This window comes from Quercus suber, unplaced genomic scaffold, assembly GCF_002906115.3.
Source record: "Quercus suber isolate HL8 unplaced genomic scaffold, Cork oak 2.0 scaffold_226, whole genome shotgun sequence".
NCBI lineage: Eukaryota > Viridiplantae > Streptophyta > Magnoliopsida > Fagales > Fagaceae > Quercus > Quercus suber.
In genome coordinates this window covers 147,453-160,087 of record NW_027069684.1, presented here as the reverse complement: position 1 = coordinate 160,087, position 12,635 = coordinate 147,453, and the positions used below count along the sequence as shown (strand labels likewise).

At 47.5% G+C, this 12,635-nt stretch overlaps 1 protein-coding gene across 1 annotated transcript; it reads right to left on the bottom strand.

Annotated features, from left to right (window-relative positions):
• Positions 1 to 6,904: 6,904 nt before the first annotated feature.
• LOC136070337 (uncharacterized) lies at positions 6,905 to 12,081 on the bottom strand. The gene is given in 3 exon segments (XM_065780172.1): positions 6,905 to 9,618; positions 9,621 to 10,218; positions 10,366 to 12,081. Coding segments are annotated over 3 exon segments (5,028 nt in total).
• Positions 12,082 to 12,635: the final 554 nt, after the last annotated feature.

The following is a 12,635-nucleotide window of genomic DNA, read 5'->3' as shown; positions in this document are numbered from 1 at the left end:
TTTTTACTAGCATCTCGAGTCTAAGAGACTCAATTTAGAGCCTAGATATCGAGTCTCTAAAACTCGATTTCCATGGCCTGATCATGTTTGATGTGGTATTTTTTCCACGTGGCGTTCATCTGAAAATCGAGTCTTAGAGACTCAATTTATAACCTCCTCACATATTCACCCTCCTTACATTACAAACCATTCACCTTTTCATCAGACCAAAAACCAAAGAACCCAGGTAGACCACGCCACCACCGTGCACGACCTAGGCAGACCATGCCACCACCGTGCGCAACCCAGGCTGTGCGACCAGGCAAGTTGAGGTGCCGGCGAGTTGAGGTGAGCCCTCTCTCCTCAGATTCTCTCTCTCTAATCTGATGGATTTTGGGGTTTTTATCTTTTTAATCTGGATTTTAGGTAGTTGTTGGGCTGGATTTGGTTGGATTAATGCTCGGATTTGTGGGTTGTATTTGGGACTTTGGAAGTTTGAGAAAGGAGAGTGGGAGAAGAACTGGGTCTGGGTCTCTAGACACTTGAAAATATTTGTACTATAAATGTTGCAGATGTAAATCGAGTCTTAGAGACTCGATTTATGGGTGGACGCCACATGAAAAAAGTGTCAACTTAGATCCGATCAGAACATGAAAACCAGCCCTTAAAGACTCGATTTATAGTCTAAAATTGAGCTTCTTAGACTCGAGATGCTAGTAAAAAATATAGTTTGAAAACGTGGCCTACTAACTAGATAGATGGGAAATCTTGGTTAAATTCCAATTTTGGTAAACTTTGAGACTCAATTTTTATGGTCTGATCACGTCTGATGTTGCATTTTTTTCACGTGGCGACTGCCTGAAAATCGAGTCTCTAAGACTTAATTTATAAGCCCACCCTTACAAAACAAGTAAAATCCTTCTCATCAGAGAGAGAGAGAGAGAGAGAGAGAGAGAGAGAGCGAGAGACCTAGAAAGTTCTAGAGGCAATGTCTACGAAGAAGCCGAAGATCGAAACGGAACCTAGAAAGTTCTAGAGGCAATGTCTACGAAGAAGCCGAAGATCGAGGCCAGCGCGACCCAGGCAGTGGTCAGAGTGTATTTTTTTGATTTTTGGGTTTAGGTTTCCGATTCGATCAGTTTTTATTTTGGATGCTCTATCTCATCGAAGAAGAGAGAGAGAGAGAGAAAAAAAAAAAAAAAAAAAAAAAAAAAAAAAAAAAAAAAAAAAAAAAAAAAAAAAAAAAGGGAACCTAGAAAGTTCTAGAGGCAGTGTCTACGAAGAAGCCGAAGATCGAGGCCAGCGCAACCCAAGCAGTGGTCAGAGTGTATTTTTTTTTATTTTTGGGTTTGGGTTTCTGATTCGATCAGTTTTTATTTTGGATTTTGGTCTTGGGTTTTTTGGGGCTTTGGAAGTTTGAGAAAGGAGAGTAGGAGAAGAAGAGGACAAGAGGAAGATGGGGAAAGAATGACTTTTGTTTGTTTTGTTGAAGAATAAGGAGAATGACAATTTGGGTCTGGATAAATGTTGCAGATGTAAATCGAGTCAAGACTCGATTTATAGTCCAAAATCAAGTCTCTTAAACTCGAGATGCTAGTAAAAAATACAGTTTGAAAACAATGCCTACTAATTATAATCTTTGAAAATTAGGGTTAATTTTCCATTTTGGCCCTCTATGAGACAAAAACTTCGAGAACACGTGTGGCTGTGTAGTCGAATGCACTCCAACACATTGACTTTTTTTTTTTTTTTTTAATGAATGCACTACAATACATTGACAAATTTAATATTTTATAAATTTATATAGCTTAAGGTCTAGAGCCTTTTTTTAGCTCGATTAACATAGCATGGGGTTAATCAAGCACAAACCCAAATTTAAGCTCCCAAAAAAAAAAAAAAAATCAAGCACAAACCCAAATTTAGGCTATAAACAAAAATTAAAAAAAGAAAGTTAAACTCAAACATAATAATATGTTTGTACTTACGAACACAATAATTTATTTAACTATATATAATATTATATAAGAAAAAGTTAACTCATACTTTTTTTATATTATCTATAAAAGTGGTATTAAATTTTTTCTAAAATATTCTATTATTAAATGTAGGGTCGGTTTTTGTTGCCTAAGCCCAAAAGAGATTGGTTATAGGCCCAACGAACCCAGAACAATGAATTTGTAGAGAGTGGGTGAAAGAGCTGGGCTGGTTATGAAGCGCAAAACAGTTGGCTAGGTCACGTGCAATCACGATAACATGAACTCAAGCTCAGATAACTCCATGAGTGGTTGTCCGAAGAGATGTGTTATTGAATGAACAGTGATTACAACGTTCAGAGCTACAGTAACACTTTTCTCTCTCTTTTCCTTTCTCTTTTTCCGCCCCCCTTATTATCGGGGACCCTTCTTCTTTATATAGCATCCCTCCCTATCATCTCTATCGTCCACTTGTTCTTCATCCATGCATTCACTCAAGTGCATGTCATGTCGCGTGTCTACTTTAGTTCTTCGTGAGTGACGGCAGCTGAGGTTGCACTGTTCAGGGGTCTTCTCCACATAAATGCGGCCAGAAAAGCTGTTGCAGCGCATTAAATGCAGTGGTACCAGCCTTTCCTTCAGATATTTTTTAGCTCTGATCATTTCCAGATCCACCCAGAGTCTATCACCACCGTTGGGATCGTTGGGGAGATTAGTCGGACTTTTCACACGTTCGTTTGATCAAAGCTCATCATAGCCGAGGAGAAAGACATCCTCGGACAAATGTGGGCCTCCTCGGACGACACTCCCCTTCTGCTTCTGGGCTTCCTGCTTCAGATGGGCCGCCCTAACCACCTATTAATTCTTGGAAACACCCTGGCCCTTAATAGTGGGTTCCGGGCCCATTAAGTAGTTTTGGGCTTTTCCCCCCATAATAGCCCCTCAAAATCTTAATTTTTCCTTCGCATCCGAGGGGGAAAAAATGGGATTTTGACTTGTTATGAGATAAAAGATTAGAAACGGACAAAAGTTCAGCCTGGCACGCGTGTAGGCATGGGTGCACGCGTTCCATCATTAATGCCGTTGTTTTCCTGATTCCCGAAGCGCTGCATTAAGTACGCCAGGGGGTGCCCGGTCTATTGCATCCAATGGTGGGCTATTGATCCAACGGACGGGGTTTTTCATTGAGATTTGGGAGAAATAACTTTTGCCTTTTTGCTTGACCTCGCATAAAATCTCGGCTGTGGACATTTCTTCTCACTTTGCAGCTTTAAGACCAACCCAGAAGCATACAAACGCTCAGAGCTCTTCCAATCGCTGATCTTGCCTCTTCTCAGAGTCCTCAGGAATCCTTCCGCGAGCTCGGGGGTCAATTCCTAGCCTAGTTCCTGTAAGTTTTCGCAATCTCAATCCTTCGGTTTTCTCTTCGGCCGTCCATTTTTCAGTTTGAGTGACCATTTTCTCACTGTTGCGTTGTGCCTCCATTTTTCCGTTTGAGAGATGGGTAAACTAGAGTATTTGGTAGACAGCCCCGCCCAGTTGGAGAAGTTTAGGGCCACGTACCGCATACCTCCTAACGTGGGTGTAAAGTACTGCCCTCCGGAGAAAATACTAACTGATCGGGAAACGGGGGAGGTTGTGATCCCTCTCATCGCATTCCTCGAAGGAGGGATGATGATTCCTATGGGCCCTATCACCACTAATTATCTTATAAACCATAGGATCACCCTTTGGCAGTGCGCGCCTAACATGTTTAGGATCTTAGGAGCCATTGAGGATCTCAACCGCCTCCTAGGACTGGGGCTCACTTGGCACGACGTGGTGCATATGTATGAGTTCCACAGCCAGCAAGGGGCAGGATACTATTTGAAGTCCCGGTCCGACATTGTTAGGCTCATTTCTTGCCTTCCCAAAACCAACAAAGGGATGAAAGACGACTACGTGATCATCTCGTGCGCGTGGTATGATGGCCCTCACTGTCCGACCCGAGCAGGGAAGCCAGGTGGGACACGAAGAAACATATCTCCTCGGCTCAGCCTTACCAACTTCGCCGCGCTCAACTATTTGCTGCGGTCCGAGATCTTTGTAAGTGAGGACGGACAACTCCGATCGGCTCCTTTCATCCTAAGGTACACAGCGAGGCGAAAAGACCTCCAACCGGTCGACAACGCGATAGTCCAGGGAGACGAACGCCTTAACCGCATCGACGTTTCGTTCAGAGGCTTTTTGGCTCCACACGACCTTCCACCAGCACTACACCCGAACCCTGAGGGTGTACCCCATCTCGCCCAGCCACTACAACAAGCTCAACTCGGACCAGAGGTTGAGGGCGAGAAGGTTGGTTCCTCCACCTCCTCGCTAGAAGAGCAAATAGACAGGTTCCACTTTGGAGAGGAAGCTTCTGGGGCAAATCAAGCGGTAGAGGTCTCGGAGGCCAAGGAAGGAGGTGACAGGCATTCCAGTGTCCAGCTGCTTCTGGTAACTACACTCCCCGACGACTCTTCGGACGAGGAGATGGTGGACCTAAAGCTCCTGATAAAGAATAGTGGCCGAAAGGCCGAGCAAAAAGGCCCGGGGACCTCTCGTCCGACAGAGGTCCCGCCCCCAGCGCCTCCAAAGGCTCCTGAACACAGCTCGAGGCCCATACCGGACCCACAGAGGAAGAGGCCCCACGAGCCGGAAGAGAGGGAGGTAGGGATGCCCTCAAAGTTGAGTAAGCAGTAGAAGACGGTGAGGGACCGAGGAAAAAGGGCCGCTTCCACTGAAAGCCGAGACGAGGTACTCGGAGCCGATGTACACCGAGGAGTAGGACCTCGCACGTGGGGCCCGAGACTTGAGCTGGATGGTGCCCCCATTCTCTGGGATACTTCCCTCAGGAATTATGATGGGGGAAGAGCTGGGTATGTAGCTGAGGCCCTGCAGCAGCCACTCCTCCTGCCCCACGATATGGAGTCCTATAGGCGCTTCAACCAGCAGGAGCTCTTCTTGTCCTTTAAGAGGGATATGGCCATGGTAAATGAGCTTTACCCCTTAACTTGAGTTTTGTTTTTAATTCGCTCTGACTCCCACTTACTTTGAGCTAAACATGTCGTCGTGCAGATTACCCAGCAAATCTATATGGCTGAGGAGTGGAACAGGAAGTTCCACCTCGAGGCCCAAGTGGCAGTCCAGTCTCAATCCGAGGTTGAGAGGGTTCTCGGCCAGCTGAAGGATGACTATGCTGGCCTGTCCGAGCAGCTTAAGGCCGTGACCCGTGAGAGGGACAACAACAAGGCCGGCCTCCAAAACGCCGAGACCCAAGCCGAAGAGTAGCGCAAGCAACTGCGTGCGTCAGAAACCAACCTGGCGACTGCAAAGGAGCTGGTGAAGGGTCTTAGGGCTGAACTTCAAAAAGCCAGGGAGGACGCCCAAGCAGCTGAGCAGGCAGTTCAACTGGTCAAGGAGTCAGTCGACGCCGAGAGGAAAGCGGCATATCAGTTAGGAGTGGACGAGACTAGGAAGCAGCTCACGGAGCAATTTGCTTCGGTTGCTCATGACTACTGCGACGTGACCTGGCTTCAGGCACTAGATGCCGCTGGGGTCCCTTCGGACTCCACCCTGAGGTTACCTGTGAGCATATACTACCATCCAAATATCCAAGCGCTCCCAGAGATTGACTTTCCCTCTGATCCCCAGCTTTTGGAGGCCCCAGAGCCAAGCCCAGTCAGTGGGGCTTCCCCTTCCGCCCCTGATGCGCCAGGAGAGGCTCTTCTGCCAGTTGAGCCAGCCAAAGACAAAGGACAGGGGTTAGACGAAGAGGAGACTCCGGTTGAATCCCAGAACCAAGCCCTGGAAGCGGCCGCTCAGACAGGCCAGGTTACGGACCCCGTGGGTTCCCCAGCTCAAGAGTAGATGCATAGGGTCCTCCTTTCTCTCTTGTTTTTCTTTTTGCAAGAGGTTGTAACACACTCTTTTGATTAATGAAGCAGTTTTTCCCTTAGCGTTTGTTTCCTTTGCCGCGTATAATATAACTTCCTGTTATTATGAAGTCTCGCACATTGACTTTGTCATGATCCTTTCCCATTCTCTTAAAAGGAGCCGTAGCATAGTGTTAACTAATCCCAAATCATCTGGTCCGAGGACTGCAGGCATGAATGAATTTAAGTTTAAACACTTAAAGGAATCGTGACATAGTGTTAACTAACCCAAATCATCTGGTTCGAGGACTACAGACATGAATGGATTTAAGTTTAAACACTTAAAGGAATCGTGACATAGTGTTAACTAACCCAAATCATCTGGTCCGAGGACTACAGACATGAATGGATTTAAGTTTAAACACTTAAAGGAATCGTGACAGTGTTAACTAACCCAAATCATCTGGTCCGAGGACTACAGACATGAATGGATTTAAGTTTAAACACTTAAAGGAATCTTGACATAGTGTTAACTAACCCAAATCATCTGGTCCGAGGACTACAGACATGAATGAATTTAAGTTTAAACACTTAAAAGAATCGTGACAGTGTTAACTAACCCAAATCATCTGGTCCGAGGACTACAGGCATAATGGATTTAAGTTTAAACACTTAAAGGAATCGTGACATAGTGTTAACTAACCCAAATCATCTGGTCCGAGGATTACAGGCATGAATGGATTTAAGTTTAAACACTTAAAGGAATCGTGACATAGTGTTAACTAACCCAAATCATCTGGTCCGAGGACTGCAGGCATGAATGGATTTAAGTTTAAACACTTAAAGGAATCGTGACATAGTGTTAACTAACCCAAATCATCTGGTCCGAGGACTACAGGCATGAATGGATTTAAGTTTAAACACTTAAAGGAATCGTGACATAGTGTTAACTAACCCAAATCATCTGGTCCGAGGACTACAGGCATGAATGGATTTAAGTTTAAACACTTAAAGGAATCGTGACATTTCGATATGCCGATTAAAAGAAGAGTTTGATTAATAATAATACCTTTTGAGGTTATTTACATTCCACGGGCGTGGTATCACATGATTATCTAGGTCTTCAAGGAAGTATGCCCCAATCCCAGCTCCTGAAGTAATACGATATGGTCCTTCCCAATTAGGACCTAGCTTTCCCCACGCTGGGTTCTTTGCAGTGCCGACTACCTTTCTTAGTACGAGATCGCCCGGTTCCAGAGGCCTGAGCCTTACGTTGGCATCGTAGCCCTGTCTAAGCTTTTGTTGGTAATGTGCTAATCGGACCATTGCGTTTTCCCTCCTTTCGTCGATGAGATCCAAGCTCTTCTCTAGCAGCTCGTCGTTACCCGCCGGACTAAAGGAGCTAGTTCTCAGTGTCGGGAATCCGGTCTCCAAAGGTATGACAGCTTCAGCCCTGTAGGCCATCGAGAAGGGGGTCTTTCCAGTAGATCTGCGGGGAGTGGTTCTGTAAGCCCAAAGCACATGTGGTAATTCTTCTACCCATTTACCCTTCGCGTCATCTAATCTCTTTTTCAAGTCATTCACAATGACCTTGTTGACAGCTTCGGCCTGGCCATTACCCTGGGGATAAGCAGGGGTGGAGTACCTATTTATGATCCTCAGCTCGCTACAATAGCTCCTAAATGCTTTGCTATCAAACTGCAAGCCATTGTCCGAGATAAAAGCATATGGGACTCCGAATCGAGTAACTATATTCTTCCACACAAACTTTTGCACTTCTACGTCTCGGATATTCGCCAGAGGCTCTGCCTCGACCCACTTGGTGAAGTAGTCAGTGCCGACTAGCAGATATTTCTTGTTTCCTGCAGCCTTAGGGAATGGTCCCACGATATCCAGGCCCCATTGGGCGAAAGGCCATGGGCTGGATAGTGGGTTGAGAGTCCCCCCTGGCTGATGTATATGCGGGGCAAATCGCTGACACTGATCACATTTTTTGGCATAATCCAGGGCTTCCTTTTGCATGTTCGGCCACCAATAACCCTGAGTGATGGCTCGGTGAGCTAAGGATCTTCCTCCGGTGTGGCTTCCACAGATTCCTTCATGCAGTTCCTCTAATAACAGCTCAGCCTTTCCAGGATGTATGCACAACAAGTACGGCCCTGAATAGGAACGTTTGTATAGTTTCTGATCCTCGGACAACCAGAACCTGGTTGCCTTCCTCCGAATCTTATCGGCTTCTCCCTTCTCTTCAGGCAAGATATCTTCCTTTAGAAACTTAACCAGTGGGTCCATCCAACTGGGTCCAGCCCTGCCCTGATGTACTTGGAGCACTCCTTTTCCCGCTTCGATAGGCTCATGCAGGTCCTCAACGAGGATAACTCTCGGCAAATCTTGCGCCGAAGAGGTGGCTAGAGTGGCCAAAGAGTCGGCGTGCGAGTTACCACTCCTTGGAATATGCAGCAGGCTGAAAGACTCGAACCCTGACTGCAGATGCTTAGCTCGGCTCAGGTACCCCTGCATTCTTTCGTCCTTTGCCTCAAACTCTCCCTGGACTTGACCCACGACCAGCCTTGAGTCCGAGAATACTTTTATTGCCTTTCCTCCCATCCTGTGGACCATACTCATCCCCATCAATAGGGCTTCGTATTCCGCCTCATTATTCATCGCCGAAAAGCCTAACCTTAATGCTTTTTCAATAACGATTCCTTCGGGGGATATCAGCACTAGCCCCACTCCGGAGCCTCTCTGGTTTGCAGCACCATCTACGTACGCCTCCCAAAGGGAGGGCTCTTGTTGAGAAATCATGCCAACCGATTTTTCACCCATGTCCGATGTCAGCTTCACTTCTTCTAGTCGGGGCTCTGTGAATTCGGCTACCAAATCAGCAAGCACCTGGCCCTTGACCGAGGTACGTGGCATATACCTGATGTCAAAAGCCCATAGGATCGTCCCCCACTTTGCAATTCTCCCGGTGTAGTCTGCACTTCGGAGTATAGCCCTGAGCGGAAGCTGGGTGAGGACGATGACCGTATGGGCTTGGAAATAATGTGGGAGCTTTCGTGTGCCGTGCACCACTGTTAAAATGGCCTTTTCCAACGGTAAGTAACGGACCTCAGCTTCATGAAGCGACTTGCTTACATAATAAACGGTCTTCTGCACACCGCCATCTACTCGGATCAGGACCAAGCTTACAGCATGGGTGGCTACCGCGATATACGCAAACAAGACCTCGTCGGGCTCAGGGCTGGACATGATTGGTGGTCGAGCTAGATAATCTTTCAATTGTTGGAAGGCTACAGCACACTCCTCTGTCCACTCGAACCCTTTTCACTTGTTAAGCAAGGAAAAGAAAGGTCGGCACCTATCCGCAGATCGAGAGATAAATCGATTTAGGGCTGCTGTCATCCCCGTCAGTTTCTGAACCTCTTTGGGGTTCCGAGGAGGTTGCAACTCATTAATGGCCCTTATCTGGTCAGGGTCGACCTCAATTCTCCTGTGAGTCGCCATATATCCCAGAAACTTGCCTGACCCCACGCCAAACGAGCATTTAGCAGCGTTCAAGCGTAGTTTGTACTTCTTGAGAACTTCGAAGGTGCTTTCCAGGTCCTTTACGTGTTCGGACGCCACTTTGCTCTTCACAACCATGTCGTCTATGTAGATCTCGATATTTCTCCCCAGATGTGGTTCAAACATCCTCGTCATCATCCTTTGGTAAGTAGACCCCGCATTTTTTAAACCGAATGGCATCACCTTGTAGTGGTAGTTACCCGTGGGGTCACAAAAGTAGTCTTCTCCTGGTCTTCCAGGGCTAAGGGTATTTGATGATAGCCTTGGAATGCGTCTAAAAAGCTCATTCGGGGGTGTCCAACGGTGGCATCTACTAGCCGATCGATTTTAGGCATGGGGAATGGATCTTTAGGGCACGCCTTGTTTAAGTCGGTGAAATCTACACATACTCGCCATTTCCCGCTCTTTTTCTTCACCACCACAGTATTCGCCAACCACTCTGGGTAGAAGACCTCTTTAATAGCCCCAGCCTGTTTGAGCTTTGCTACTTCTTCTCTGACTGCCTCAGCGTGTTCCTTAGACGGACGCCGAGGAGGCTGCTTCTTAGGGGTGATCATGGGGTTTACTCTCAAATGGTGGCATATAAATTCTGGATCCACCCCCGGGGCTTTGTAAGCGTCCCAAGCGAATACGTCAAGGTTTTCCTTAAGAAGTTGCACTAACTCCTCTTTTTCCCGCAACGGCAATTGGGATCCGAGTTGAAAGAATTTCTCGGGATTATCCCCGATGATGACTTTCGTCAAATCTTCACACCCCGCGCCCTGGCCCGGATCTTCAATGGGCGATGGCTGGTGCTTTAGTTGCTATAAACCCATGGTTGATGACCTAGCTCCCGGCTCGTGTTGAATGGCAGCCACTAAGCATTGTCTTGCTGCGGATTGATCCCCCAGGATTTCGCAAACTCGGCCTTCGGAAGGATATTTGATTTTTTGATGCAAGGTGGAAGAAACCGCCCCCAGCGCATAAAGCCAAGGTCTGGCTACAATTGTCGTGTAGGGTGAAAAGACGTCTACGACTATGAAATCCACCTCTACCACCTCTGAGCCAGTCTGCACAGGCAGTCGTATTTGGCCCTTCGGGGTAACAACTCTTCCTTCAAAACTGATCAGCGAAGAATGATATGGTGTTAGGTCACTAAGTTTGAGGTTCAGCCCCCTGTAAAGATCAGGGTACATTATCTCCGCAGCGCTTCCTTGGTCAACCATCACCCGTTTCACATCGTACCCCCCAATTCTAAGGGTGACGACCAACGCATCATCATGAGGCTGGACAGTACCCACCTTGTCGGCGTCCGAGAAGCCTAAAACCAGCTGTTCATCAAGTTTGCATTTCTTCGGACCCTGGCCAGATTCTCCCGCGGGTAACCGATCCACAGACAAGACCTTAGACGGCCAGGATCCTGTTCTCCCTGGGGCCGCAAAGATAACGTTGATAGTTCCCAGAGAGGGTTTCAGAGTGTCATCCCTCCGGGAGTCTACGCTCGTCAGACCTCCTCGGCTACTGGTGTGATGCAGGAGATGTCGCAATTTCCCCTCGCTGACTAGTTGTTCCAGATGAATCCACAAGTCCCTGCAGTCCTCAGTCGTGTGCCCATGATCCTGGTGGTATTGGCAGTATAGATTGCGATTATGTCTATCAGGATTCCCTGCCATCTTGTTCGGCCACTTGAAGAACGGCTCGCTCTTGACCTTTGCCAAAACTTGGTGGACTGGGTCTCTGAATACGGTGTTGACGGTCTGGGGATTGGCTGTTCCTGACTGCGCAGGAAAGTCCCTCCTCGGCTTGCTGCTGGTGTATCGATCCGACCTGAAATCCCTCCTTTCCTGGGGGATAACCTTCTCCTTGCCTTTCCCTTGTTGTTGGTCTTCTTTGACTCTTTTGTACTTTTCAATGCGGTCCATTAGCTGGCGAATGCTAGTAACGGGCTTACCTGACAGGGATGTCCTTAAACCATGATCGGTAGGGAGGCCGAGCTTAAACGTTTCCAGGGCCATTGCGTCAAAGTTGCCTTCCATGTCGTTAAACATTTCCCAATATCTATCTGAATACGCCTTCAGGGATTCTCCTTCCTTCATGGTCAAAGACAGCAGAGAGGATTGAGGTCGGGCCACTCTTCGGCATGTAACAAACCGTGAACCAAATGCTTGGGTGAGCTCTTTGAAGGAACTGATGGAATTTGGGCTCAGTCCATCGAACCACCTCATGGCAACTGGCCCAAGACTGGAAGGGAAAACCTTGCACAAAAGCGCTTCGTCCCTGGAGTAGACAGTCATCCTTTGGTTAAAATGACTCACGTGTTCCACGGGGTCCGTCTTGCCGTTGTAGATGGTGAACGTTGGTTGATTAAAGCGTCGAGGGAGTCTAGCCTCTTCGATCCTGCGCGTGAAGGGTGACCTGGAAATCTGGTTTAGAGCCTTGCTCACGGCGTCGCTTTCGACGTCTCCATGTGATGGGCTTCTGCGTTGCCCCTTGTGAGGAGATTCTTGTTCATAGGTATAGGACTCGCTGGCTGGAGTCCTGGACTTGGGTTGATAAGTGACGTCCGGCTCATCATCAGGGTCCTCATCAGAATATAAGGGAGCCCGTTTCCTCTTTGCATAGCGCAACTCCCTCTTTAACTTTTCAACCTCCTGCTGCAAATCTCGGTTCTTCTTTGCATGGGACATGTGGCTTCAGCCATGTAACTGGCTATGACCAAGGGGTACGGTGTGCACGCTACCCTCGCGGTCCTGCCTTCGCTCTGGGTTAAGGAAAGGGTCCTCGTGCTGAGGCGCCCTAGACTCCGCTTCTTGTTCACCGTGTTCAGCCATCACCCACTGTTGTCTCCACCCCTGCACAAGCTCTCCCCACAGACGGCGCCAATTGTAGGGTCGATTTTTGTTGCCTAAGCCCAAAAGAGATTGGTTATAGGCCCAACGAACCCAGAACAATGAATTTGTAGAGAGTGGGCGAAAGAGCTGGGCTGGTTATGAAGCGCAGAATAGTTGGCTAGGTCATGTGCAATCACGATAACATGAACTCAAGCTCAGATAACTCCATGAGTGGTTGTCCGAAGAGATGTGTTATTGAATGAACAGTGATTACAACGTTCAGAGCTACAGTAACACTTTTCTCTCTCTTTTCCTTTCTCTTTTTCCGCCCCCCTTATTATCGGGGACCCTTCTTCTTTATATAGCATCCCTCCCTATCATCTCTATCGTCCACTTGTTCTTCATCCATG